This window comes from Piliocolobus tephrosceles, chromosome 8, assembly GCF_002776525.5.
Source record: "Piliocolobus tephrosceles isolate RC106 chromosome 8, ASM277652v3, whole genome shotgun sequence".
Taxonomy (NCBI): Eukaryota; Metazoa; Chordata; class Mammalia; order Primates; family Cercopithecidae; genus Piliocolobus; species Piliocolobus tephrosceles.
The window spans coordinates 42,846,856-42,874,713 of NC_045441.1; the positions used below are offsets into that span (position 1 = coordinate 42,846,856).

The 27,858-nt window shown below is 39.5% G+C and overlaps 1 protein-coding gene across 5 annotated transcripts; it reads left to right on the plus strand.

The window, feature by feature from the left end:
- Positions 1 to 27,755, plus strand: VSTM2A (V-set and transmembrane domain containing 2A). 5 transcript variants are annotated; one of them, XM_023232047.1, is made up of 6 exons: positions 1 to 487; positions 2,312 to 2,478; positions 4,461 to 4,511; positions 7,342 to 7,678; positions 11,353 to 11,562; positions 25,811 to 27,755. In XM_023232047.1, the coding sequence occupies exons 1-6, from the start codon at positions 409 to 411 to the stop codon at positions 25,897 to 25,899; spliced, it is 933 nt and encodes a 310-aa protein (XP_023087815.1). In that variant the 5' UTR covers positions 1 to 408; the 3' UTR covers positions 25,900 to 27,755. The 5 variants fall into 5 exon arrangements, with proteins under 5 accessions (XP_023087815.1, XP_023087818.1, XP_023087817.1 ...); XM_023232050.1 differs by lacking the exon at positions 11,353 to 11,562 and having other exon boundaries at positions 25,689 to 27,755; XM_023232049.1 differs by lacking the exon at positions 11,353 to 11,562.
- Positions 27,756 to 27,858: the final 103 nt, after the last annotated feature.

Below are 27,858 nucleotides of genomic sequence, written 5' to 3' on the forward strand. Positions count from 1 at the left end.
GCGCCGCGAGCCCGGCGAAGTCCTCAGCCCGCCCCACTTGCCCACTCCCCACTTCCCAAACCGGCTCCGTGTTTAGGGAGGGCAGTGATCACGCAAGCCGGAGCGGCGGGCTGACGTTGGACGAGCTGCCAGGTAGCTGGAAGCAGGCAGCCAGGCAGCCGAGACACTTCGCAGCGATTCCAGCCTGGGCTCCGCTGGAAGCCTCGCTGAATCCCAGCCAGCTGGTTCTAACCTTCCAGAATCGCAGTCCCTTCTCCCCACAGCCAGCCCTCGCCGAGCAAGCAGCAGGATGTTTGTAGTGTCGCGCCCAGGGCTCTGAGACAGAACCTGCCATCCACTCGCACGCCTTTCTTTCAGGGCTTTTAGGCTGTTGGCTACACTGATGTGACCCCCCCCTCCCTTTTTGGAATGATGGGGATCTTTTTGGCGTATGTTGGATTTGTTTTCTTTTCCGTTTTATATGTACAACAAGGGCTTTCTTCTCACGGTAAGTCTGTGCTCAATGGCAAATATATATTTGCTCGCGTGTGTGTGTGTGTGTGTGTGTGTGTGTGTTTCTTACACTCAAAAAGAATGGACAGGCAGATAGAATAAGCTTCCTAGCAAGTAACAGTGGGCTTAGGCTGTATAAATAGTGTTCTGTTTGACGATTTTCTTTAAAGTTTATTAAACTGTAGACAAGCTAGGCTGGAGAGAAAATCTAGCTGGTGCCTGACAATGAGGTGGGCTCCTCGGTGAGCACAAACACAGGGTCGATGTGGTGTGTGTGTGTGTGTGCGTGTGTGTGTGTGCTTTCTATCTGTGTGCATGCATAGGGTAGCCACTCATGCATACATAATCATCACAAACAAACACAAGGCTGGATATGGGGACTCTCCATTACCAGTCCCTCTTCCTTGTGTAGTCAGACTGGGCTTAGAGTTTCCCTTTTCTAGGTCCCTGTGACTCCTTTTGTATGTGTGTTTATCAAAGGACAGACTCCTCTGAGGACCCCTAAAAAGCCACAACTTGCATGATAAGCAGCAGCAGTCTGCTGAACCCGATTGTTCAGGACTTCGTGGGCTGCAGTGGTCGTTTCAGCACCATGAACATATCACATCTCTGCTGCCAAAAGACTGCATCACTTCTGCAAGCAGAAATGCCATACTCCTTCTGCCAGCTAGAATAGAAAAGTCCTTTTCCGATTAGAATGTCTCCTTAATAGCTTCCCTGTTTTAGGTATAAACACAGTTTCATATCACTAGAGATTATTTTTGGGATTTCATAAAATGTTGAAAAGAGACCATGTCTCTCTTTAAAACGGAGGTGAGGTGAGGGGGGGGAGGAGTGCATCCACCCCAAATCATTTCTGCAGTCCTCACAGCCCTCCTCTCAGTAAGTGTGCATTGTGGTTGTGCATTTCCATTGGCCATACAAATCTTTCCAAGACTACTTTTAGGGAACCATCAGCTCTTTGCAAAGTGCCCCTTAGATAAGATAAGAACAACCATGTTGGTAACAAGATAAGAGCATTGCATGTTCAAGAAATGCCTTTAGGGGGAAGGAAACATTATATTTTTGTGAGTTTCACCATGGTTTCATGAATCATGCCAACCAGCAGTGTCAAGGTTGGTAATGAAAAGGCTGAGAAACATGGCCATAGTGACTTCTAAATAATATTTAATCTGAACTCAGCCTAGATGTGTGATCATTACATCCTAGGATGTATGGTAGTTCGAAATACAGTGACTCGATGGGAACAAATAAAGGTTAATTTGGAGAGAAGGAAACATACACAGTTTATAAAGTTTCACTCCTGCAGGCGTGTTTCACTGGTGTTGCTAATAACTGTTCTGCTGTATCAGGAATGTGCATTTTGACAGATAATCATGATCTACTGTGTTACATGAAACATCCAGTTAGTGGTAGATTGTTTAGAAACTTAGAGGCAAGAGACTCTCCTCATATATCAACTTGACAGATTGTCTAAATTGTATCTCACTAACTCTCTCAGTAAATTTTGCGGAATACTGCAATCTGACAAAAGGTATTTGGATCTACCTGCGGGGATCTTGGCTAACAGAGTTATTGGCAAGCTTGTTAACCTTTCCATTATCTGGATTTGATCAACAACATAGTGATTTAGGTATGATACCAAAAGTTAGACAGGAAAGAGGCAAAGGAAGGGGGCTGGGGGAACCAGACGAAGCCGAGGATGTAAGAGAGGGGTTTTGTTGTTATTTAAGTCCCGGAAAAATGCAGCGAGCTCTCAAGGAAAGAGACTGGGAAGAGGGGTGTGGATATTCCAAAAGGATGCCTTTCTGTTTTGCAGCAAAATTTACCGAGTTTCCGCGGAACGTGACGGCGACCGAGGGGCAGAATGTGGAGATGTCCTGCGCCTTCCAGAGCGGCTCCGCCTCGGTGTATCTGGAGATCCAGTGGTGGTTCCTGCGGGGGCCGGAGGAAATGGAGCCCGGGGCCCAGGGGGCCGGCGCGCAGGTAGCGGAGCCCGCCGACCCCGCGTCTCCCCTTCGTTTGCCGGGTCCTCAGGGTGTCCGGCCCGGGACTGAGGGCCGAGGTGCTGCCTGGGCACCCCTGGGGATCAGCCTGGTTCTGTGGAAGCGAGTGACCCCCAGGGCTTCCAGGGAGGGAGAGGGAATTTGTCCTGGGGACGCGAAGTTAAAACCCAGAAGGAAGTCCTGCTGCCCATTTTCTTCCTGGTAAACCGGGAAGCGCCTCCTCCTATAAGTTCTGGTTCTTAGGAAGATGCCCGCCTTGCCCCTACCGCGCTGCCGCTTCCCGGGACATCCGCGAGCCCCTTTCCAGGACGGAAGGAGGGGGAGGGGAATCGGTGGGCGGCCTTCACCCCCCGCCCCACCCCCTCTCCCTTCTCGGGGCACAAGGCACCCTCTGGGACCCCAGTCCCCGGGCTGAACAACCAGAGAACCGGAGCGGCCAGCTCCTCTCACCTCCAAATCTAACAGATACGTGGGGTGTCGGGAAAAGAGGGAGAGAGAAGGAAAGGGGACAATGGAGGAGTGAGAGAGGGAGAGAAGGAAGGGGGAGGCCGGGAGAGGCACAGAGAGGGAGAGAGAGGCGGAGAGGGGGAGGGGGAAGGGAAAGAGAAGGGAGGGAGAGAGAAGGTGGAAGAGGAGAGAGGGAAGGGGAGAAGAGGGAGGGAGGGAGAGAGGAGAGGGAGAGAAGGGAAAGGGGAAGGAGGGCAGGGAGGATTGGAGTGGGGAGGGGAGGAGGAGAGGAGGAGAGGAAGGGGGGAGGAGGAAGGGGTGGGAAACAGGGAAGGGGAGACGGGAAGAGAGTGAAGGGGAAAGAGAACGGGAAGGGGGGAAAAGGGAAGAGGGAAGGGAAAGAGAGGGGAGGGAGAGAGAAAGGAGGGGGGAGGGAGAGAGGGTAGGGGAAAAGGAGGCGGGGGGGGGAGAGGGAGAGAGAGAAGGGAGGGGGAAGGAAGGTAGGGAGGATTGAAGTAGAAAGAAGAGAAAGAAAGGGGTAGAGGGAGAAAGAAGGGGGAGAGAGGGAGAAAGGTGAGAGGGGGGAAGGTGTGGGAGAGGAGAGAGAATGAGAGGCCGAAGGGGGGAGGAAGAGACGGAGAAGGAGAGAGCTGGGGAGACAGGGCACAGAAGGGAGAGAGGGAGGGAGAGGGAAGGGACGGAAGGAGGGAGAGGGAAAGGAGAGGGATGGAAAGGAAGAGAGGGAGAGAAGGGAGAGGGAGTAGAGAAGGGGCAGAGAGAAGGAGGAGAGTGGAGAAGGGAAAGAAGAGAAGACAGGAAGCAGGAGAGAAGGGACTACCGGAGTGGGAGCATGGAGGGGACGGAAGGTGACTTGGGAAGAGGCCGGAGAGAGGGTGGGGAGGTGGGAAAGGAGGGGGAGAAAGGAGGAGAAGAGGAAAAGGAAAATAGTGGGAGGAGGGGAGAAGGGAAGGGGGTCCGGGCGAGAAGGGAGACCTAGTTGAGCGAGAGGCGGAGCCCCTGCGAGCCAGCAAGAGAATCTGCGGCCAGGACCCCGGGGCGGGACGGCGGGCGGGATGGCAGCCGGGGCAAGGGCGCAGAAATTCGTCCCAGGGCACTTCACCCTCACTCACGCCGGCGCCCCACCCCCGGCGCCTGCGCCACCTCCGGGCCAGCGTCCGCACGGGTCAACCCGCGAAAAAGACCCTGTGGCTCCCGGCCCAACCTCCGGAGCGCAGCCTCTGAGCGGCGGGGACAGCGCCGGGACGGTTCCGGGGACAGCGCCGGGAGGGCGCAGGGGACAGCATGGGGACGGCGCGGGGACGGTGTAGGGCAGACCGGGGACAGCGTGGGCGCGGTGCGGTAGGGGCCTGGAAGGGGGTGACCACGCCCCTGGTCGCTCCCCTGTCCCCAGGTCATCCTGACGGCCCTGCCCGGAGCCGCGAAGGCTGTGCTCGCGTGGGGGCTGGCGGTCGGGCTGGCCTGGCGCGGGACTGAGCGTTCGCTCCTTGCCCGCAGGTGGAGCTCTTGCCAGACAGAGACCCGGACAGCGACGGGACCAAGATCAGCGTGAGTGCGGGGGCGCGCCGGGGACCGCGGGCCCAGGCCCGGGACGCACAGCCCTTCCGTGTCCCGGGGAAGGCGGCTTGCCAGCGCTGCAGGACAGCCGGGTGCCCCTTGCTTGCCTCACTAGATACATACAAATGGAAGCACGTTTAGAATCCCTAAAGAAAATTACATATTTTAGTCACGTAAATATCTAAACATTCTAGAGAATCGTTTGCTATCCAGAGAGGTTGTGTGACACTTTCTTTCATTGCTTTTTGTAACTTACCTAACAGTAAGAGTAAATACAATGCTAACATCTATTCAAAATTATGGAAATAATTATATTTCAGTAGAAAGTAAAACACTAGCAGAGGAAAATATTTTTAGGGAGAAAAATATAAAGCATCCAACAGGATACTGAAATTGTGATTAAATTAAACAACTAAATTTTGAATGTCACTTTAATGCATGGAATGTATTTCCAGTGCTGTTATTCAGAATCATATAAATATAATGCCAAAAGCCAATATAAATGTAAAACCATTATTATAGGAGCTTGACCTATTGAAAATGTAAACTTACAGTTCCACTCTATTGCTTATTACTTTTAATAAGTGTGTGTAAAATTTAAAAAATGAAAGTCTTATTTTTTTACTCTACCTCAAATGAAGCCACATAGCATCAGTTAATATTAATAATACTGTTTCATTTGATAAATAGAAATGAAACAATTATGTAATACAAAAGGAAGAAATCTGTTAAGCATAAACATATCGTTATTATTTGTTTTTAGAAATCTAAATCCCAAATACATTTTGGGATTTAAAATACATTTTAAAAGAAAATGTATTTTAAGGCTCTTACAATAGCATAAAGTGGTAGAAGATTGGAGTTGCATCATAACTAAAAATGTACAAATATATTGTACATAGAATCTAATTCTGAGATCTAAATGTGTAATCTCAACATGGAAGAAAAAATGACAAAGATGAAATATCAACCATAAACTCTGATTTAAAACTCATAAAATTACTGACTTTTTTAGAATACTTCAATTATTCTTATATCACAGAAACTGTTGTTTTCCTACAATATTAGAAAAGCTTTATTGGTGAAATCTAGTTTTTTCTTAATTATTTTATTTTTCACATACATATATAACTAGATAGATTGCTTGGTGACTGTTCTTCCTTCAGCCTTCACCCATCCCCCTATATCTAAAGGCCAGTAACAAAAATAGTCTCATACATCCTGACCTCTGATGCATACAATGAGAAACATGATTACACACACCACTGTTGATGGTATTACCTATGCCAATAGTGCATAAAAGTTAATGAGTGGGAGAGAGTTTTAGACACAAACTGAGGCAGAAAGTAGTTTGTTCCCTGTTTACCCACTGTGTGACCTTGAACATATGTTCTCAACCAACAGTTATTAACTTTGAATTCCCAGGAGAGTTGTTATAAAATACTGATATAAGCTCCACCCTCTAGAGGTGCAGACTTAATATTTCTGTATTACTCCACATGACAGTATTTTTAACAGCACCCCAGGTGATTCTAATGTACACTCAGTGTTGAAAATCACTGACCCAAACACCCCAAGCCTCAGTTTACTCAACTATAAAATGGGATAATAATATAAAGACTCTAGCTACCTCAAACTTTATTAGGAGATTTAACCCAGAATAAATGTGGAAGTATTCATTTCCATTTTTATAGTATTAGTGTATTTATATGTAATTTTATATACACTTAAACCCATAGGGTTCAATTGTTGGAAATTATTTGTATATATACCTCTATATGTAAAAACAGATGAGTGCTTCTCAGGTTTTTCTAATAATTTATGGCTGTTTGAAAGTGTAGTGTAGTGGCCATTAGCAGAAAAAATAACTTTCAGCCTCCTTCATTTCTTTTCTGTATCTTTCAAAATCAACCAAATTCTTGAATCCCAAATGTCTTATGAAACCTATAATTGTCTCAGTTATGAAGAACACGTGATTATGTATTAAACCTAACTGTTCTGACAAAGATGCTTATATATATAATATATGATATATAATAGAAAATCATATATTATATCTAGTATATCTATCAGATATCTGATCTTGCTATTAATCTGGAATAAAACTTATTAGAAGAAATAAGAAAGCCAATTTCAATTTTGAAAATCAAGCCAATGTTTTATCGATGGCATCCCAAGTCCCTGTAGCATAAAGTCCCTATAATGGCATGGGATACATACTTTGAGCAACAAGACTTCAGGTGATAGGAAGCTGTACCCCCAAGTCATGCCACCCCATGACTAAAGGCAAGACTGCATATAAAATTTAAGAAGAAAAAATATTAATAGTCATCCCAGTGTGGGGATACAAGTGCATTCTCACTCAAACCCATGACCAACAAAACACTTTTGTGATGTCTCAGAGTTGAGGGGGTTAGTTTATAGCCCACAGGGAAGGAAAGAGGTTGTTTCACCTATAGAGTTGGCCTTATTGGTTTGTGCTTCATTGAACTGAGTTAAGCAGGGAAAGGCCAATCCCATGATGGAAAAATGACAGAGCTGCTACTGGCATGTGGACAATGGGGGGCATATGGCCGACAGAATCTGGCACTGGCTGCATTGAACTAATTATCCCCTGAGTCTGCAAGTGCAGTGGTTGGTGGAATAGGATAACCAAGGCCTTCGGATGTGATGTTAAGGAAATAAAAAGCTCCTTCACTATGGCTATGGGGCCATTAAGACCCTTTAGCTTTCCAATGTTAGCAAGCTCAGGGGAAAAAAATGGGAACAAAATCATTTGATGCAGCGCTTTATTTTTTTTTTTTTACCTGCAATTTTTCAGACAGTGAAAGTCCAAGGCAATGACATCTCCCACAAGCTTCAGATTTCCAAAGTGAGGAAAAAGGATGAAGGCTTATACGAGTGCAGGGTGACTGATGCCAACTACGGGGAGCTTCAGGAACACAAGGCCCAGGCCTATCTGAAAGTCAATGCCAACAGCCATGCCCGCAGAATGCAGGCCTTCGAAGCCTCTCCCATGTGGCTGCAGGATATGAAGCCCCGCAAGAACGTCTCCGCAGCTGTCCCCAGCAGCATCCATGGCTCTGCCAACCAACGAACGCACTCCACCTCCAGCCCTCAAGCGGTAGCCAAAATGCCCAAACAAAGTCCACAATCAGGTATGGAAACCCATTTCGAGCCTTTTATTTTACCATTCACAAACCCTCCACAGAAAGGTCAGTTGTATAGAGTAGACAGATTTGTGAATGATGGTTTTTAAAATCGGAGACCTAGTTCAGTGCAAGTGATTGAGAGGTGACTGCTGAGCCCGCACCGATTCACTCAGAGCTCAAAGCATGTGGGTGCGCCCCATGAGTCCCCTAGTGGTGCTGCATTTCCAGGGCATCTGAGAGCTGGACTCTTGGTTTTTTTCCTTTCTGTATTTACACATTATAAGAACAATAAATCATGTAATGTTGGTTACATTACAAATGCATGTTCATTTTTTCTACAGATTTATGTATCGATAATGACCCAAATTAAGAGGCTTTCAGTTCATCAAAATGTAAATGAGAGAGACATGCCATATCATGCATTTTCAGCGACCCATACCTCTAAGCAGGACTATTCTCCAAGTCCTCCAAGCAGGACTATTTGATTTTGAAGGAGAAACCTCAGCTGCCTGTGATGATGATAATGGAAGGACAGAGGGGGGATTGAAGACAGTAAGTGGTGCAGAGATAAGGCAACTCCTGTGAATGTGCCTTCCAGGCCAATTTAGAAGCTTAGTCACAGGATTCTGAAGGCAGCTGTGCAAGTTAAAGCTGTTCTGAATGGCATTAATGTATGCAGTCATTCAGCCAATGGAAATGCATAGAAGTTTTAACCTTGATGTGGGATAAAGGCTTCGTGGAATGAGCAGAACCCTGCACAACCCCGCGGCCATCACGCTTTCCTCAAACACATGACATGGGATGAAGGGAGCACAAACATACCGACTTCATCCTTCTTTAGGTTTTTCCCTTTATATTTTATCACTGAAGAAGTATTGATGCTACCATCAGTAATGGAAAATTACATTGCTAATATTATTTAAGACCTCTTCAGTCATTAAATTAAAAAGTCTGATTACTTCACCAGGATGATTTCTGAGATCTCATATCATCCTGAATACGTACACACACACACACACACACACACACACACACACATATCTCAGAAATCATCCTAATCAAATATAGACTTTAATATATATATCAAATATATATACATGTAGAAATACATATAAGTTTGTATCTTTAAGTCCTTGCTTGTGAACAATGCTTTTAAATGTTTTTAAAACACTGTATGCCAAAATAGGTTTTCTGTTAATGCTTTACTTCCTAATGGATGTGATTTGCATATTTGTAGGGCACTTGGATTAGGGTTCTCTTGAGTTTGCCCTGCCTTATAATGTAGATGAGCAACTCTCCTGGCATGCCCTGGTCATTGCAATTTATGTCAGTCTGATGAATAGATGGCTTAGCCTCTGTGAAGCCCAATGTGTGTGGATTTGTCTAATTTTTTTTCTTTATCATCTTTTCTGTTTCCCAAATTAAAGGAAAAACTAATATAGCTGGAACATATGTGTGTGTATCCATACACACAAAACACACAGGTATATGCTAAATTATAATGGTAACCAAATGATGGTTACAACTTTGTGACTATTATTTCAGGAAGATTTCTTCACATTATCAGAAAAGAAGTTAGACACTACAGGCAAAATTACAGAGTAGACTAAGCAGACAGTTTACAACCTAATTAGCAAGAACTCCAATCATGGAAGTGAAATTATTAATATTATCCTACATAGACTGTTCCAAGTTAGATGTCATCAATCTGTTCGGCAGAATAAAATCAAACAGCTTATCTATTCCAAGTGAAGAATTCCAAGGGTACAGTGAAATGCTTTATCTATTTCTAGAATATTTTCTTAGCTTTGGGGGTTTAATAATGCAATCTGAAACTATCTATTTATTTTATTTTAATATCTCTTAGCGCTGTGATTAGTGCTAAATGATAAACTCTAGATCTCTTCTAACAATTTTCAAATGAAAATTACTGCTCTTTTCTCATCCCATTACCAGCCTTGCTGTTAGATACAAAATTGCTTTTTCCAGAGTTAAAGATAGAAGGAGAGAAACAAATGACTCATGAAGTTTATATTCATTAAAAGTCCTGTTCACTAAAAGTATCTGCTTGTATCAAAGAGTAACCTGAAATATCTCAAAATATTTAATTTCAATATTTCCAACCAGTGAATACTGGATAATATTTTTATATACTTCTATCGACATTTTCTAATTTCTATTTCAGAAGCTGGGGCAGCCCAGCCACTGACTTATGTGTAAGTTCCTATACTTGCACAATTATTATATATAATTCAGTATCTGAGGTGGATATTTATATACTATATTCACTGTAATACCCACATCCTGATTTATGATTTTTGCCTTAAAATTTTCAGATTATATTCAAATAAAGCTTATTTCAATACCCATGTTTCATTTATTCATTCATTTATTCACCTTCCATGCCTCCCAGGAACTCACATACCAAGCATAGGGACACAAACATGGAAGACACACTTCTTCTCCTCAAGGAGTTTGTATTTTAGTTTGCAAGAAAACAAGATATTTGTACATTCCATTTATCATGCATCTTTATTTCATTATTCTGTGAAAGGCAAGATGTGGTGAAGGCACAAAAATCAAAATCTTACTTTTGGAAGTCAATAGCTATATTGTACTAGCCTTTTATCTTTTATTGTTTGACACAAAGAGGCATCCTTCATCTATGGTATATGGGACACTGTCATATCAACCTCTGTCACAAAAAGCTGGCCTGTTTGACCCTTTATTTTCATCATAATCTTTGACTTAGTTGACTAAATTATTTAAACTGAAGCACTTACCTCTTAATTGATACTATTTTTCTGTCGAATTTCTGTTTTATGAAGGAAAACATATTAGCTGAAAATAATTTTATATAAAATCTTCAAATTTTCATACAATTAATTTAACCAGTTTTTCTAGAGCAGAGATTTACATGAATAGAGGAAGATGGAAAAGATAGTCTATGACTATCTACCTATCACAAGATAAAGCTAACTATTATTTAAGGTATTTTCCAACAGTTTTTGAGCATGTGACTTTCCCCTCCCACTTAAAATTGCTTCTTTTTTATCTTTGTGAATCCTTTACTTGTAAAATTATTTGAATTCTACCTCCACTTTGTGATCAACAATTAAAACAAAATATTGAAGCAAAACGGTTAGGCAAACAGATAAACAAAACTTTGCTGTTGCAATCCCTTTAAAGTTTGCCGTCTTCAATTGTTCTGAACACTCTCCGGTTTTGTGTACCATGACCAACTTAGATCATATCAAACCTATTCCCCTCTGCCCACTTTTTTTGGCTCTATTTGCAAGAAGCTTATCAAGAGAGGATGCCAATAAATATGATGTTATCAGGAAAGCAATACATAAAGTTAGAAGCAGAAGAAATGTTCTATAGATGTTCTGAGAAGGTGAATTCTTGCTTCTTGCTGGAGGAGTCAGGGAGGGCAACCTGGATGAAGGGGCTTGGAGGATAGGGAGAGCTCACACAAGCAAATATGGTGAAGAAAGACCTTTCGGAGAGGAGGGTGGCACCAAGCATAACTGATTGTGGAAGTCCCAGGATCCTGACCAGGATGGGGTGGTTTAGGTCCCTCTTTGCAGAGCACACAGGACTCAATGCCACTCCACTGTGCCCCCAAATACCCCAATATACTAAGCCATTCTCTACTGGTTTCTTCCTGTCTCATTCAGTGTCTCCAATCCTTCCAGAAGTCAAACATCTCCTCCACAGACCACCTCTACCAGTCCTTCCTTTCTTCTCTCTGTCTTCATTTTTTTCTACTGACCCCTTCCCCACCTTCCCAAGGTCACACAGAACTGTGAAGCAGCTTCCTGCTCCTCCTCCCCAACCTGGCCGTGGATCAACCCCTGGTGTGCAGAGCTGCGTGCTGGCTCCTCCAGGTCAATTGCCCAGGTCACTCGTACTCCCAACGCTGTCATGCAAGTCACTGGTGTCTCCGGCTTCCAATTCCCCGCCCTCTCGCATCTCAGCCTTCCCAGTCTCTAGGTGACCTTTCTCCCTTGATCACTCTTTCCTGACACTCTTACCTCTCTTCTCTTTGCTGGCTGGTCCCCTATTTACTGGCTCCTAGCATTGCCCTCTCTCCTTTATTGGCCTCCCCCACTAAATTCCTCTCTTAAATATAGTTCTTTTCCCATTGTCAACTCCCTGATGTTCTCATCCACTTCCATGGTTTTGACTGCTAAATTTTCTTAGAAAATTGTTCCATTCACCTTTGTACTTCTGACTCATTTCTGTAGATCCATACTCATATTCACTCTTGTCCCCAAAGCATCTACATATATGTCCTGCAAGAACTGTGGCAGAGTAAGAATGTCTGCACACTTGTCTCCATCTCACCCAATGAAGCCTATTTTCCTTCCCCTGAGCATTGGCTGGCCTGTGACCACTCTGCCCAATAAAGTATGAAGAAGTGAGCTGTGCCAATTATAGACCTATCCTTTACAGGGGCAGGCAGTACCTGCTGAGCCCTCCTGGAGGCCAGCCACTGTGGAGGCAGTGCAGCCACCTTACTGAGTGAAGCTCAGCCATGGCCCTTGGTGTGCAAGCCTGGAAGCAACCTTGGGTATCCAGCCATTCCAGCCTTCCTCCAGTCACAGCTCCAGTGGCTGTCTCATTGCAGCACGAGGGAGCCCAAGTGAGCGCTGCCCAGCTAAGCACAGACAACATGCAGAACAGAGACAGATGATGATCTCCTGTCATTTTAAGACACTATGTTGTAGTGAGGTTTGTTTCTTGGTAGATACTCAGATAAGACATCTAAAACTCAAATATTCAAAACTGAATTTATCTTAGCTTTCTCACTAAAAAGAAATGTTCTTCCTCCTATGACCCCAAACTGTTTTAATAGCATTCATCACAGTCATTGGTCTTGAGGAAGCCTTGAAAATGTTCTCATCTCTTCTGTCAGTTGACACACTGAATTGTCCTAGTAATTGTCTCCCTAAAACATCCTTGAGAAACTGCATCTTTTCTGTTCTAACCAATACTGGTTTATTGTCAACACAGGCTCTTTTCATTTTCTTAATCTAATCCAATCTATTCCAATAAGAATTTCTTGTTTTAACTCTAATACAAGGGACATATCACAACAGACATGTATGAAATGATTATTATTTTCAAAGTGCCAACATTAGTTTTTGTAGTCTAACTCCAGCCTTGTTTCTTCTGAGTTACTAATCTCATTCAGTCTTTCCATTTGGTGTTGCAGGAATGTTTTCAGATATTTTGTTACCTCTATGGCTTTGCAAATGCTGTTTCCTTTCCCTATTTGCTGAGTTCCTACAAAAATGAAAACTCCTTTATTAAAGCTTTCCCCTTTTCTCTTTGTCAGAATTGGTTACTCATCAAGTTCTCAGCAATTTGTTTATACTTACTTTGAAGCCCTCACTGTGCCTTGTATTGTTGGACCTTTAGTGCTGAAAGTCACACATTCTGGAAAACCTCTTAGTTTTAAGCAAACCGGGACAGTTGATCACCCTAACTATAACTTCTTGGCTACAAATATCGTGACTTGCTTTTGCAGTTCCTCTATGTGCCCTGAACAAGTGGGGCTCATGTTCTTTGTGTGTGTGTGCGTGTGTGTGTGTATAATTATGTTTTCATAATTAGATAATTTTGCCACTACTCCAGAACTGATCAAGACTCCCAAACAGTGTTTCTGAAAGTGAGTCGTGCAGCCTACCTATGCCAGACTCGTCAGGGACCTTATTAAAAATTCATATTCCAGGACTCCACCCAGTGCCTACTGAACCAGCATGATTGTAGAACCAGAAATAAGCATGCTATGTTCCAAAAGTTAAAAGAATCATTAGCTTTTTGAAGTTTTTCAGAGTAAAAAAAATTTCTTCTTATCATTTACTATGAGGTATATATCTGTATATCTATCTGTGTCATGCTACAAAATTCTTTTTTTAGAGGCTCTGCTCTGTTGCTCTTATTGTTTCCAGTGTTGGGGTGGACTTTTGTGAATCTGTTCACTCCTGTGATCAACAGCTGGTATTTGTAAGGAAACTGGCTGCAGTGAAGGTGGTACTTGTGTCTCCATGTGTGGAGTCTGTAGTAGTTCAGCAGGAATGCTGATTCTCTGAACTCCGAAATACAATTATTGTGTGCTCACCGTGATATGAACCTGACTGTTAAGAGGCAGCTGCTGCAACAGCTGCCAGGAGCCCAGAGTGGCCACATTCAGCAGGATTCATCTTAACACGGGACGTCAAAGCCATTGGGAGGAGGGAGATGAGGGGCTGAGGGTCTTTGCAGGAAGATTGCTTGTCTCATTTAATATGTGAGTAAATGATGCACTGCTTTGAGGTAGAGTCAGTCATATACTTCAGCCCTTACTGCTGATTTTTGTTTAAATGATCCAACTTGGCTGCTTACACAGGTTAAATTAATTTGATCATTGTAATTCTATCATATAAATGGCAACTATGTAAATCAAGTGTCTATGAATAAGACGAAAAATAGATATGAGGGAGTGATTTGGATAATACAGGCCAAAGAATCTGCTAGGGCTATATTTGAACCAGAATTATGTAGATTAAGATTCTATACTGGTTAAATTCTCCTGCAAACCATATTTAATTTTACTCATTGAAGTTCAGAACTATTTGGGCCTAGAATATCAAGGCCTAGCTGTAGGTTGGATGGGCTTTTCCATTCATAACTGGCCACAAGGAGGCTTGCTTGTGACTACTAGTTCCTCTGTAGTTAAGGAGACATGAAACAGAATTTGCCAATGTACATATGAAGATTGGCGCTTAATAATCCCTGAATAAACGGTGGCTAGTTGCTGTAAAAATATGACTATTATTGCATATGCTTATGTACCATTATCAGCAATGAAATGGTTAGAGTTAATGGTTTTTACCACCTGGTTCTTCTAGGCAAATATTTTCCTTCTTGAGTGTATGGAAGTGATGGGTTAAGGAAAGAAGACTAGATCTCCATTTCTGGCTTAGGTTTTGTGGTTTATAATTTCAGAGCTTGCTTTCTTTTTTTTCTTCTGTCACAATGCCATTAATTGATGATAAATTTTCCTCTAAAGAAACACAACATATTAGCCACCAGCTGTCTTGCCCAAGGTTGTAACTAGATCTTTATTATAAAACATGATAAAATTCCAAAGTATTTTTAAGAATTTAAACTGCAACCTGAATAAATAACAATATTCTAAAGCCATAATTATACAAACTGGTGTTCATCTTAATTAAATTCAAGTTTTCAAAAAAAGTTTTCTGAGTTTTTAAAATCACAAAGTAATTAGTAATACATCTGAAAACATAAACAAGTTAGAGTATTATTTAAAGACTTGAAAAGAGACAAAAATGAAATAGGAATATAAATTAATAATAAAAATTTCATAGTTGATGGTACCAGGTAGATATAGATTTGATTCCTAGATTTGCTATCTACCAGCATGTTACTTTGGGTGAGCTGCTCACAAAATCTCTCTGAACCTCAAAATCTTATGTATAAAACTGATATGGTAATATTTATCTGCCAAGGATCATTTTTAGCATTAAATGAAATATTGAATTTTAAAAGTCTAGCAGAGTAAACCTAGCACGTGAGTGAGCTCAGCAATGCCCTAGTTCTCTATCTCTTTACCTACCAGATAGGAAAATATGCTACAAAATAACTATTATTTAAGAGGACAATAAAGAAACAGAAATATGAATAGAGATTAAAGCAAACAAAAACAAACTTGGAAAGCTCGGAAATTATACAAAATAGTATCTAATGAATTTTAAAATGTAACAATTAATGAAGGATTTATTTAATTAATAATGCCAAAAGGAGACATATAATCACAGTTTACAATACATATCCAAATGAACGCCAGTTAAAAAGCTAAGCAGAAAATAAAAATCAAATATAGGAAGATTAACATAAAATAAGATACTTGTGACTTTGAAGGTTAAAAGTTACAAAATAATTTGCAAGTGAAAATATTTAGCTATAACTTTAAATTTGTATTTAACTAAATAATATGTAACTAAAAAGTAAAGCATCAAACAAGGAAATATTTGTGTCATACTTAGGAAAATAATAAACGTCAATATTTACAGATGCTATGATTTTATAACCCACTCTTAGTCACTTAGAGATATTAAAAGTGATCATATAATATGAATAAAATTAAGATAAAAGTATAAACTTAGGTCAACCTTCTACATAACTCCAACACCAAAGTAGAAAATAATTTTAGGAATAATATTGAATCCTCAATAGTAGCAACAAGGAAAAGATATAAAATATATAATCATTTTTTGAAAAAGTATGGTTGCTAATCAGTAGTATGAATATGATGACCACTAAAAAACTTCATTAAGAGAGTTTAGGTTTGAATAAATGAGTTACAATGCTTTGTTTTTGGATGGCCCATCTCAGAATTGCAAGCATGTCAGGTTTTTCAGAAGTATTTATAGATTTGATGCAGTCCCAGTCAAAACCCTTTGTCATTAAAAAAATTGACAGACATAATCTTGGCAAAAGTTTTCTAAATCAACAAGCATCATAAAGGTTACAGTGAATCAGACATTCTGCTACATTGCCATTGGCATGGTGAATCAGTACTTCCCTTGTGAAGGAAAATTTGTCAGGGAAGAGTCGTCACGAGGCTTTAGATTATGCAGCCCGTGTGTCCCTGAAATTATACTTCCAGGAGGAAATTCCAAGGATATCATAGTGAGTCATGAAGTGCAATGCTTATCACGGAGTTTTTCATACACCTGAAAATACACAGATGACCAAAAGGCAAGTTACCTAGTGAATGTGTTAAAGCATACAGTGAACATTAAGCAGTTTCTAGAATCATATTCTCAAAGAATGTTTAGAGACATTAGAAAGGACTCAGTACGTAACATCACGTGAAAAAATATAGGATACAAAACTTTAAAGTGAAAAAATGTAGCGTACAAAGCTTTAAATCAGTCTGAGCCATGTGCACAGAAAAATAAAAGAAAAAAAGAAAATGTACAGCAGTCAATATGTTATTTTTAATTTTTTATTGTTTTGCTTGTTTATAACATTGTACAATGATAACATATTACTTAGTTATAAGTAGAAAAAGAAAATTTAAATTTTTTCCAATTAAAAAATGGTAAACAGTTGTCTCATGAGAGAGAAAATAAATTAGCAAACACATATCAAAGTGAAATAAAGTAAAATAATGGTGTATAATTATAGAGTTAATGACAAAATCTTAAACATATCTAGACATGTACATATATGTACCTAAAGTACTGTTGTGAAAATGGTCTACTCAGAAAATGCATTGAAATTAGGGGCTTTGTATTTTATTATATCTTATTTCCTGGAGTCTGGGTGGAAAATCTGACCATCAAGTTAGTCTTGTTTTTCTAAGCAAATAGGTGTGATCTTGATGAATTCATATTGATTAAATAAATCAAACACATACAAGTAAATAAAATATCATGCAATCGTTTTTCCTGTCAATGAGATGATTCACACAGCCCCCAATTCCAAGGGAGATCAAAGTGAGGAGCAATGCATTGTCATTGGGAGTATCAAGGGAAATTGGACACAGGAAGATTTATAAATGAGTATTATGTTTTACTTAATGCAACTGCTTCAAAACAGACTCTGAGAGAGCATTTTTGCATGAATTCAGAATCCTATAGGTATAAAACATACCTAATATAGGTTAAACAGTGCTTGAATTAAAGCAAATAGTAAAATCTAGGAGTTGTGCTTTCTTAGTCCATGAAGCTGACAAATATGAAGCTGTAGAGAAAATTTTAAAGATGAAATTAAGTCTAGCAATTTTATTATTAGCTTCACAGAGAAACATTTTAATGAAGTTAAATAATGCAGTGAAATACTTCAAATGTTAAAATGTAAAGGTATCAAGCACTGTGCAGTGAAGGGCTCTGTTATGAGATCAGTGTTTTTCTTGCTTCATTTTGATGCTTCTGTTACACACACACCCTGAAGAGCCTGTTCTTCAGCCATGCATATAATCTTTTACCTTTAGTTTTTCTGATTAAACAAATTCATATGCTATGAAGGCAATTTTCTAACTTCTAGCATTGTAAATAGTTAATTTGAAAAATCCAACATTTAGGGATTGAGCAATAGAATCACAACCACTAAATAGAAAAAAAAAACTTTAGAATTTAAAACCTCACTCTATTTCAAACTATCTGAAAATATTATAAGGGTTGTGAAGACAGGAATTGTGTCTTGAACTTTAGGTGTTATTGCAGCACCTAGCATTATGTTTAGCATGTACTTAGAGTTAAATGTTTAGGGATAGAAAATTACGTTTTGGTTTATGTATAGTGCAAAACACTTCTGAGGATAATACCACTGCTAAGAATATACTTGAAGTTTAATGTAATTTGGTGAATGTTTAAGAAAACAACTCAAGACTGCCTATGTAGCAGTGATCAGAAAAGATTAAAAAACATCCCTTGGACTATCCTTCATTACATATTCAGGATGATAATATTAATTTATTTAAAATGATATTTAATGACAAATTATGTCTGGGAAGTCTGATGAACAAATCCCAGGCAATGGCTTACTTCTGTCCTTTTATTTGTATATCTTGATAAATGAGACATGAATTTTTAAAATCTTGCTTCAAATATTTCTAATTACTTAATGCTGATAGCTAAGAAGATAACTTCTACTAATGAAGGTAATTAATAAAGCATTCTAACTAAGAAAACTTGAAATAGCTAGATTAAGGAAAAGGGTAAAGCCACTGGCTCAAACTTCGAAAAAATATGGGTAAAATCTTAAGACATTTTCCTTGTGTTAAAACAGGTATGTTTTCTGAAGCCATATAATTTATGTTTTTTAGGTCCTATTGACATTAGGTCCTCCAATAATTCATTCCTCAAAGTCAGACATTAATGAACCATAAAAATTCGTTTTTTAGTTTTTTGGTTTGCTTTTGTTTTTGAGACAGAGTCTCACTCTGTCACCCAGGCTGGAGTGTAGTGGCGTGATCTCAGCTCACTGCAACCTCCACCTCCCGGGTTCAAACAATTCTCTGTGTCAGCCTCCCAAGTAGCTGGGACTACAGGCATGTGCCCAGCTAATTTTTGTATTTTTAGTAGAGACGGGGTTTCACCATGTTGGCCAGGATGTTCTTGAACTCTAGACCTCGTGATCTGCCTGCCTCGGCCTCCCAAAGTGCTGGGATTACAAGGGTGAGCTACCGCTCCTGGTCTTTAGTTTTTATATTTATAAATCATGGCTATATCTTTATTTTTCAATTTATCTAAGAAGATATATGGGAAACGAAATCACATATTTGCAGCTATGTTTCTTTCCTTCTTTCTTTTTCTTCTATTTTTTTCACTCTGAGTTCCTCAGTTGCCATTTCTTTAAAAATATGAGATGTTTTTCCTGCTTTGATGAGAGATTTTTCTCTGACAGTATTGGCGGTGGAGGTCTATAGCAACATTCAAAGAGGACGTGGATAAGGAGAGGTATTCTTTATTTCACCAACTAATGAGCGACTTCTCAGATATTCAGCCAAACTGACCCCTGTTTCCTCAACTCACGAGTTATTCTTTTCTCTGACCTTTTCAGTTAGTAGTCAACAATACTAGCTGTGATGCACTTCTGCTGGCTTCCTAATTCAGGGCAAGCTGTCCTCACTGAGCCAGGGAAGGGCTCTGGGTGCACAATCGCTGAAAGGATGCCAGTGCACATGGATGCCATTTGTCTCTATTGCATTCCCCATCTTGAATATACTTTCTGAAACCCTTAGTCAAATTTAGCACCATTCATGATCAGGGCAACAAAACCACATGTGGAATTCCTAATATGAAATTTGTGATTTTTCAAATAAATCCTGGATTAATAACTACCTATACATGATTAATAAAGAGAATGCTAACGAATAATGAAAGCAGACAAGCAGGAAGCATTTTTAAACTCTGTGACTAAATAGTTTCAAGCATTTTAGCAACATTTGTCTATATACCAGTAAATGGAGCGCTAATTATAAATCATTCTTATTTATGCATTAAAGCAGTTATTAAATATATGCAGTATTAGAATTTCATTCTTGGAAAGGTTTCTGTTTGTTTTTCCACCAATTTATATTATTCTCCTTTACATTTTGCCAAAGCCATTCATATCTCTATATATTTTTAATAGGCAGAATTGGAAAAGTATAAAGTTTTCAGATGTGAGGAATTGCCATATGAAATTATGATGTAAATATTTGTACCATCTTAGCTCTACAGTCAAACAAAATCCGGATTTGAGTCTCACCTGTACCACCTACTAGTTGAATAAACTCCAATAAGTTACATAATCTCCTTCGGCTTCAGTTCCCTATCAGTAAAATGATTATGGTTAACTCCTGGGATCATAGCCAGAGGTAAAGAAATCATAAGTGTTCAAAATTATTGGCAGCTTCTATCATAACCATTATCCCATCTGCACAAAATCAGTTCTTGCTTGTATGGGTGTGCTACCATGAAAATGTACTGTTTTCAGATGTGCCATGTCCCCAGCAGGAGGAAGGCAGCATTGCTTGCACACATCCACTCTTCAGTTGCTGCAGGAGGTAGAAAGGCCTGCCAGCTGCAGAGGAGGATTCTAAGCAACAGAAGAGAACGGTCTTTGGTGAATGGAGTGGCACCCATGCACCCTGTCCTGTAGACCTGCATTCATGGGCAACTGCACTCTCCCTCAGCTACAGTAAGAGCCCTCATAACTAGAACAGAGCTGTAAATTTGCTGACTAAAGGAAAGCAAGAAAGGAAATTTAAACAGCTGCTACCAGCACGCCGGAGCACATTAAATAGGCAATTTATGTATTAGGTCAAAGTGAAGCACATTTCTTTTAAAAAACAGATTTCTGGAGGAAATTGGCACCGGACACATAAGCATTCTAATAAAAAGATATTCTTCTCAAAAAATTATGGGATAAAATCATTCCATTGTTTGACCTTTCCCCTTAAACAGTGATTTAGTATGTTCAAACCTGAATAAAAATTGCATTAGAAGCTAGCTCAGTTTTTCTCACACAGCGATTTTCATTTCTGAAGCTGGCACCTGTAATAAATGAGAAATATGTTGAAGGGGCCTGTGTACTCGAAGAGCTGTAATGGACGCTCAGTTCCTCATAAGCTGGACTTCTTCGCAGACAGAAAAGTATTTGACTGTTGCTACTTTTACCGTTGGAGGATTTCTATTTTTAAGTTTGTTGTTATGACCCTCACTCATATTCACTTTTACAAAACAAGGATTCTGGAGTCAGACCACGCAGTCACAGTGGGGTGGCGGGTGGGAGTAGAAAATGTTTTCTTTCTTTTTCCTTCCTCCTTTTGATTCCATTAGATACCCAAACAAGAAGAGAAAGAAAAGAAAAGCCGATCAGGAATCATGCCTAACTCTGCAGAACAATGCCCTGAAAATACTGATGGTACCCCATATCTAAGCCAACTAAACTTGTATTTACATAGGAAATTAATCCATCAGAAAATATTCAAAGCCAAGAGAAAGTGCGTATTTGGAGAACTGGTCAAATGTACATGGAATAAGTTGTTTATTTCATTTTCTTCACTCAGCACTTTGAATTAAATACCCACATCCCCTTCCGGGATCTTTCTCAGAGCCCAGAAGACTAGTTCTCATCCCCCACCTGCCACTAACTAATGATAGTACTTTGATCCATCAATGTAACCTTTCCTGGGCCCAGACTACCAAATTTGAATAAAAAGCTTGGAGAAGAGGTTTTTGAAAAGAAGAAGGAATCCTAGAATAATAGTGGAGCCAGGTATTAAATGAATATTTAAATAAATTCAGAGGAACCTTTGTAAGCTATAAAAGTCTATGCTATGAAAAGTTCAAAATATTGTTATAAGAAATTTGGTACACTGCAGAGAACAAACAAGCTTTACGTTTTATTAATGCATAGAAAAACCAAGAGGCTGGTAATGTTTTCATATTCAATATTTATCAGTTCAGAGTTGGGGAAAAGTTAAGTTTTATATCAAGTATGAAGTATGTTATATGCAAACTATGTTATATGTAGTGCATTTCCTCTGAAAAGATGAGTATACATTCAAATGACAGCTGCGCATCTCAATTTAACAAATGTGAGGTATTGGAGCAAGGTTGCTTGCCCCAGGGGGTTTCAGAAAGCGGTAGATTTCTGCTCTGTGTTGATGGACCACACTGCTGTTTCTTCATTTCTGTGTCTTTGCATCGCTCCCTGCTAGGATGAGTTACTTCACATTGCTGGGTTACATTTTCCTGATCTGCGTATTTGTCACACAGGGTTGTTGTGAGGATTAACCAATATGATGGAGGCACAGTGCCTACTGCATGTTGCCTGGCATCTAGCAGGTCCCCAATAGTTTCAGCCGTTTTGGAGGGTAAGGTGTGGGCACGTGGAGAGATGCAGCACCGTTCAGCCTGCCCACTGTCTCCCAGCCTGGTGACCGCAGACGCAGGGAAAAAATGGTAGCACAGACGGAGGTCTAAACTGAAAAGGAAGGTGCTGAAAGGCAGCCACACTTCTACCTGGCGGACATATGAGAAGGGCATGGAAGGGCAAGGGGCATGAGAACAGGAGCTGGTGGCACTCAGGCAGTGACGCAGAAGCAGACCCTGACCTCTCCAGGCAGTGGCCCTCTCTGGCTGGCAACAGGCAGTCCACTTGAGGGGAGCAGCCCCACACCGTTTCCGCCGGACTGCTGAGGCTGCCAAGGTCTCAACTACTATGCTTTGATTGTTTTTAATTTTACTTTCTTTTGGTAATGAAATATATGGAATTTCTGTTATTCTCTGAAATCATAACCATAGTGAAGTTAATACCTGGAAGGTTTTTTCCATGTTTCTCCACGGTTGGGCTTTCATTTGTCACACTCTCTTGAGAAATGCTTGCTTGCTGCATCTCAGGAGAGGCAAGGCCCACACCACTCTTGCATGAGGAAGAGAAAAGGATGAGAAATGGAAGCCAAGTTTCTGCCCTGCTTAGACTTCTAAGACTTCTCAGACTCTTCTGTTTACAAAATGAAGAAAACACCTCCTCCGCCTTACAAAGATGGGGGAATTACACTTGCGAGAGCACTATGAAAATCTTTAAGCATAGAAACAAAGCAAATGAAAGGCATCATGATTAAACAGATGTCGAAGGACATTATGAAATGGCAGTCTGTGTCCAAGAGAAACCTCTAGGTCCTATTAGGCCTATCTTCATCTAAGCCTACTGTCTGTAAATTTTCTTCACATAATTTAGATAATAGCATCTTCCTTTCTTCTTCACAGAGCATTTTATGTTGGGGGTAAAGTTTGAAAACTCTCAAGGCCTTGCTTTACACATTGAAAGTAATTTTTAAAATTGCAAAAAATTTTACTCCTTGCTTTTAATGAGCTAATAGCATAATCAGTGAGGTAAGACAAATATGATTAATTACGCACAATGTAGGCCTGGTAAAGAACCTAGCAAAAGAAAATACTGCTGAAGTTCAGAGGAGAGAGAGATCACAACTAACTACTAGGAACAGACAAATGGACAGGCAATTATCTGAGGGCAATAGTTGCTTAAACGTGTGACTGTATTAAGGGGATAACAGATTACCCTGCTTGGCCTCAGCAGAGAACAAAAGAAATCAAATAAAACAAAGCAGGCAATCCTATCACAACACAATACCTGGCATACTAATATGATGAGAATAAGACAATTCTACACAGTTATTATGCTCACTTTAGGAAACACGGGGAAATAGTATCTCATTTAAGATCTCAAAAGTGAGTGGCAGCAGAGGAAATCAGAACTCAGGGGTCCTGATGGCAACCCTGGCTCTGAGTATTTCACAAAAGTAAAGCATTTCTATCTGTAAAATGAGCAGAGAGTGGCCGAAGTTTACTTGTTACATAAAAGTTAATATTTCCATACAATAAACCATAACATGTTTGATAAGAAGTAATGGCATTATGTAATTAGCATAAATCTGAATGAAAATGACTGTGATAATTATTTGTTAAAATTACACAGGACAAATTATAGCATTTTAGATTCTCAGATGTCACTTCTAAAAGTCTTTGGGCATACAAAGATAAAGAAGTACATATCTTTTCATTCAAGACATAAAAAAACAGAAAGGAGAGAAACACAGTCAGTGATTTGATGACAATACACCTTTGCTTTAGAATTCACTATATAGGAAAAAATCTTTGTAATTTTCCTAGTGAAAATGAATTGCATTTAATTAAAAATATGCTAGTAAATGCATGCACCTAGAGTGTCTGGATGATTACAATCTGAAAACAAAAGTACCATGCTTCAATAGTTTATTACATGTCTGATGGAAGTTCAAAATTTTAGTAGGCTCAAAATATTCTTTACACTGCATCATTGGGTTTCTTTTTAGTTATAATACTCATGTAAATTACGCTTTAACTTGCACATGCTGGATATAGTATGATAGGAAATGGTGGGTCAAAATGAAGCAGCTGTTTCCATAATATCTCACTGGGCTAATGGGATCGGGCATGTCCTATGAAGGGTTGATTAATTAAGAAAAGGGACGACATAAGTTATGGTGCAGTTTCAACAAATTTGAGCCAATCTGCAACGCCCATGTTGAAAAGAAAACCATTATTTCACAAAATACATTTAAAATAGTGAATTACTTTACCAAGTTATATTTGTTTTCATCATTTTAAAACTTGTATTCAATACCAGACATACTTTGTGTGAAATCAAGGACCATTACCTATTTGGGGAAGCATTTAATAATTTATTTTTCTTTTTTTTTTTTTTTCATTAAATGAATCCCTGTCAAAGAGTTTCTCTTCAAAAGATAATGAGAATACGTGTTTAATTTTGGAAAGCTCTGATGTTATTGGTTCTACATAGATTGTGTACATTTTCCTTGTAAAATCTCTGTACTTAGAACTGCATGTGAACTGAGCTATCACAGTTGCATTTTTTGAAACTTGTCATCCAACTTGAATAGAGGACCATTCTGCAGAGCCCCACTACTAACCTCTGGGTCTTCCTCCAGTCACTAGGTTTCTGTGAGCAGATACTGTATACTGGTAAATACATAGCCCTCCTACCAGTAAGGCAAATCAATGACAACACTAAAGTAACCTAGCAGAAATGCAGTAATGTGAGTTTACTAAATGGCTACTTTGGAAGCCCCAAATATTTATTCTACATACAGTGACTTTTAGAGAAAAAGGGGTTCTGCCACAATTTTTATCATTGCCAATGTGGACACAAACATGATTTAGATGAAGTATTCAAAAGATTGCATTTCCCCACGCTCACCCCCTTCACACACATTTAGTCTTTGTCCAGTTAAAGATGAAAGAAGGTAATGCTTTGATCCTCATCACATTTTTGTTCTTTACTAATAAAGGTATTCGATATGTCATTTGTAGCTAGAAGCTTATTGAATAAAATATATGAAGAAAAAAATGCAAAACTACAATTTCTTCCCTGAGATAATCTTGGAGCTCTTTCAGGAGTTTCCAATTCTTGATAGCACTTTCTCCAAGATTTCGAGGATTAAAAAAAAAAAAAAAACTCACTCTAAAAGTAAGTGCCCAAATGCACCCACCCTAGAACAAGTTCCCCCCTCATTGAGGAACCTGCTGTTCTCAGGTTGTGTCATATGCCCTGTGGATTTATGCTCACGCAGTAGGAAAAAAAAAGGGATGTGTTTTAAGGTACCATTATAGGAAGAACCAGATGACTTTAGGGAATGATCCTCAAGGAATTACTTGAGGGAAAAGTATCTGGATTTGCCCCTCTCAGTGTTCCCAGCCATGGGATGGCATTGTTTGAAAACAGACAAAACAAACAACACCAACTTCCTGGGACTGAAATCCTTTGTATGTGTTGTTGTTTGCAGTGCATGCCAAGACATTCATGAGCACCAGAGCCAAGCTGGCGAGCTAATTAAATATATATATGTATATGTTTAAAACAGCCTAATAAGGAGCGTTGGAAATCTTCAAGATGAGCGAATATCTTATAACTTCTTCCGCAGGTGCGAGGATAGCTACAAGCCATGGACTTTCTGTCCTGCTTCTTGTTTGTGGCTTTGTGAAGGGTGCTTTGCTTTAATCTAAAGTGCTGACTTTTTTCCAATATCACTTTCTCTTCTTAAAGCAAAGAGCAAATCGCCTGTAAAATCTACGGAGCGGACAGCAAAGTTGACCCTAAACTCCAAGCACCACCCTGCACCCACTGTACTCTAATTCACTACACAAGGAGCGCCTGCTTCCGGAAGCATAAATGAAGAGGCTATCACATGCTTTGTTGATCATATTTTCTTTGGCAAAACACTGATCTTTTATTTTAAGAGAATTAGTGTGAAGCGATAGAACGTTTTCTAATAGCAAGATCTATTTTTTTCCCTTTTCTTTTGGCGACTAAAATCATCTCACTGACTACTCGAGGGTTGGCCTGAATGTCATCAGGATAGGGAATATTTACTATGGATATCACTGATTTCCTACTAAAGGATCCAGTATCTTCAGGAAGCAAACAGAGATCGAAAGGCTACAGAACAGAAGCTATCATCAAACAAAACCCCCTTTTTAGGGCAGGAACAAAACTATCAACACTGCAAGTCAACAAGGAGGACATTACTTTAAATAAGGAATAACACGAGAGAAATTTTTTTTATTTTCCCCTTTTTTCTTGGATTTTTCTTCTTTTTCTTGATTACAGTTCTTGTTCAATGGTGGCAAGTGCTGGTTATGGCCAATCTCCGTCAATCCTAGGAGGTTTATAAAACTACATTTTGAGTGTTCTATATTTCAATGTATTTTAATTCATTTTGCAATTCCTGTATATGCAAACCTGACAAATTCTGTAAATTGCTTATAGTATATGTGCTATAACTTCAAAGTAGATGTACTGCGACCCTCATGCAAGCTAATTTTTATCATTATATATATAAATATATACTTAAGAATATCTACGTGTTGGGCCACTGACCAACTTTTTTTGACCAAGTGTTTGTTTTTCGTTGATAATTCATACACTGCGTGAATTTTGTAATCCATTGTTTCACTTCCACAGGTTTGACAGCTGCAGATGGTCTCTGTTGTCCTCTGCTTCATTCTGGAAAGTGCATATTCAAAATTGTATCAGTCTCTGATCGATTAATTAATTTTGTTACGTCTGTGCTAAGTTAGAATTTGCTATGTTCCTTTATACATGGGATAAAGGTTTATTGAGGTTTGAGAGTCTCTTGACTCGGAAGAATGTACACTCTCTGGTTTTGACAGCTATTTCTGTATTATCATCATTATACTCTTGTCAAATAGAAATGTTACTTCTAGAAAATTTGCCTTGGAGGTGAATGTGGGGAAGGTGAAGCTCTCACCGTAATTCCCAAAATTCATGTTAGAACATTTCTTGCTATGGCTAAAAATGCTGCTTCCTTTGACCTTTATGAATTTCTGTACCTTTGTCATTCTGTTATTTGCTGCTAATTATATTTTAATGTCTCCTAATTAAAAATTAAAATTTGGTTGTTGGCTAAATACAATATGCAAAAGATGATGGCAGGTCCCTGACTAAATAAGATTAATGTGTTCAGTTTTCACTGGTTAAGTGAATTATAATTTTAAATATTCCATTCTTATTTTTGGCTTTATGATAATTCAGACTATTTTATTTTGAACCTGTTTTCTACTCTGGCAAAGAAAGATAGGCAGAACTATTAAAGTGTTCCATATACATTACGGAATAGATATAGCTTGAGAGATAAATGACCTAAGTTTTCCTTCCAGAGAGATTCTTCCATTTTCTCTCATTACAAAACCAGAAGATCAGCTATGTGGGGCCATCAGCTCCCAGCCTAAGGTCCTATAACCCGAAGTTTGAAGGCAATCAGTACCTCTGCTTTTCAAAGGTAAATGCATTCATTTTCTTTGATTCAGTTATAAGCAAGTATATATTTTCATAATATTCTTGACATTACCTGAGAAATAATATTTCATGCTAAATCTTTTACTGCCATTTTTCTCATTCATTTGGTTTATCATTTCAGTTTAATGAGAAAACTTAATAAAGGTTTTGATTGCACTATTTTATTAATCTAGAAATGTATTTTCTTTCAAAGTTTAATACTTAAAAATGCATAAAATAATGGTACGATAAATACCATCTATTAAGTTTATCTGGGCCTTAAAGATTGCATATAT

What these genes read in the sequence shown, in the direction of transcription:
- VSTM2A (XM_023232047.1), top strand. Translation starts at nt 409, where the DNA reads ATGATGGGGATCTTTTTGGCGTATGTTGGATTTGTTTTCTTTTCCGTT. An exon ending in GCGACGGGACCAAGATCAGC is followed by an intron (nt 4,512 to 7,341) that starts GTGAGTGCGGGG and finishes GCAATTTTTCAG; the next exon opens with ACAGTGAAAGTCCAAGGCAA. An exon ending in CAAACAAAGTCCACAATCAG is followed by an intron (nt 7,679 to 11,352) that starts GTATGGAAACCC and finishes TGTCTCATTCAG; the next exon opens with TGTCTCCAATCCTTCCAGAA.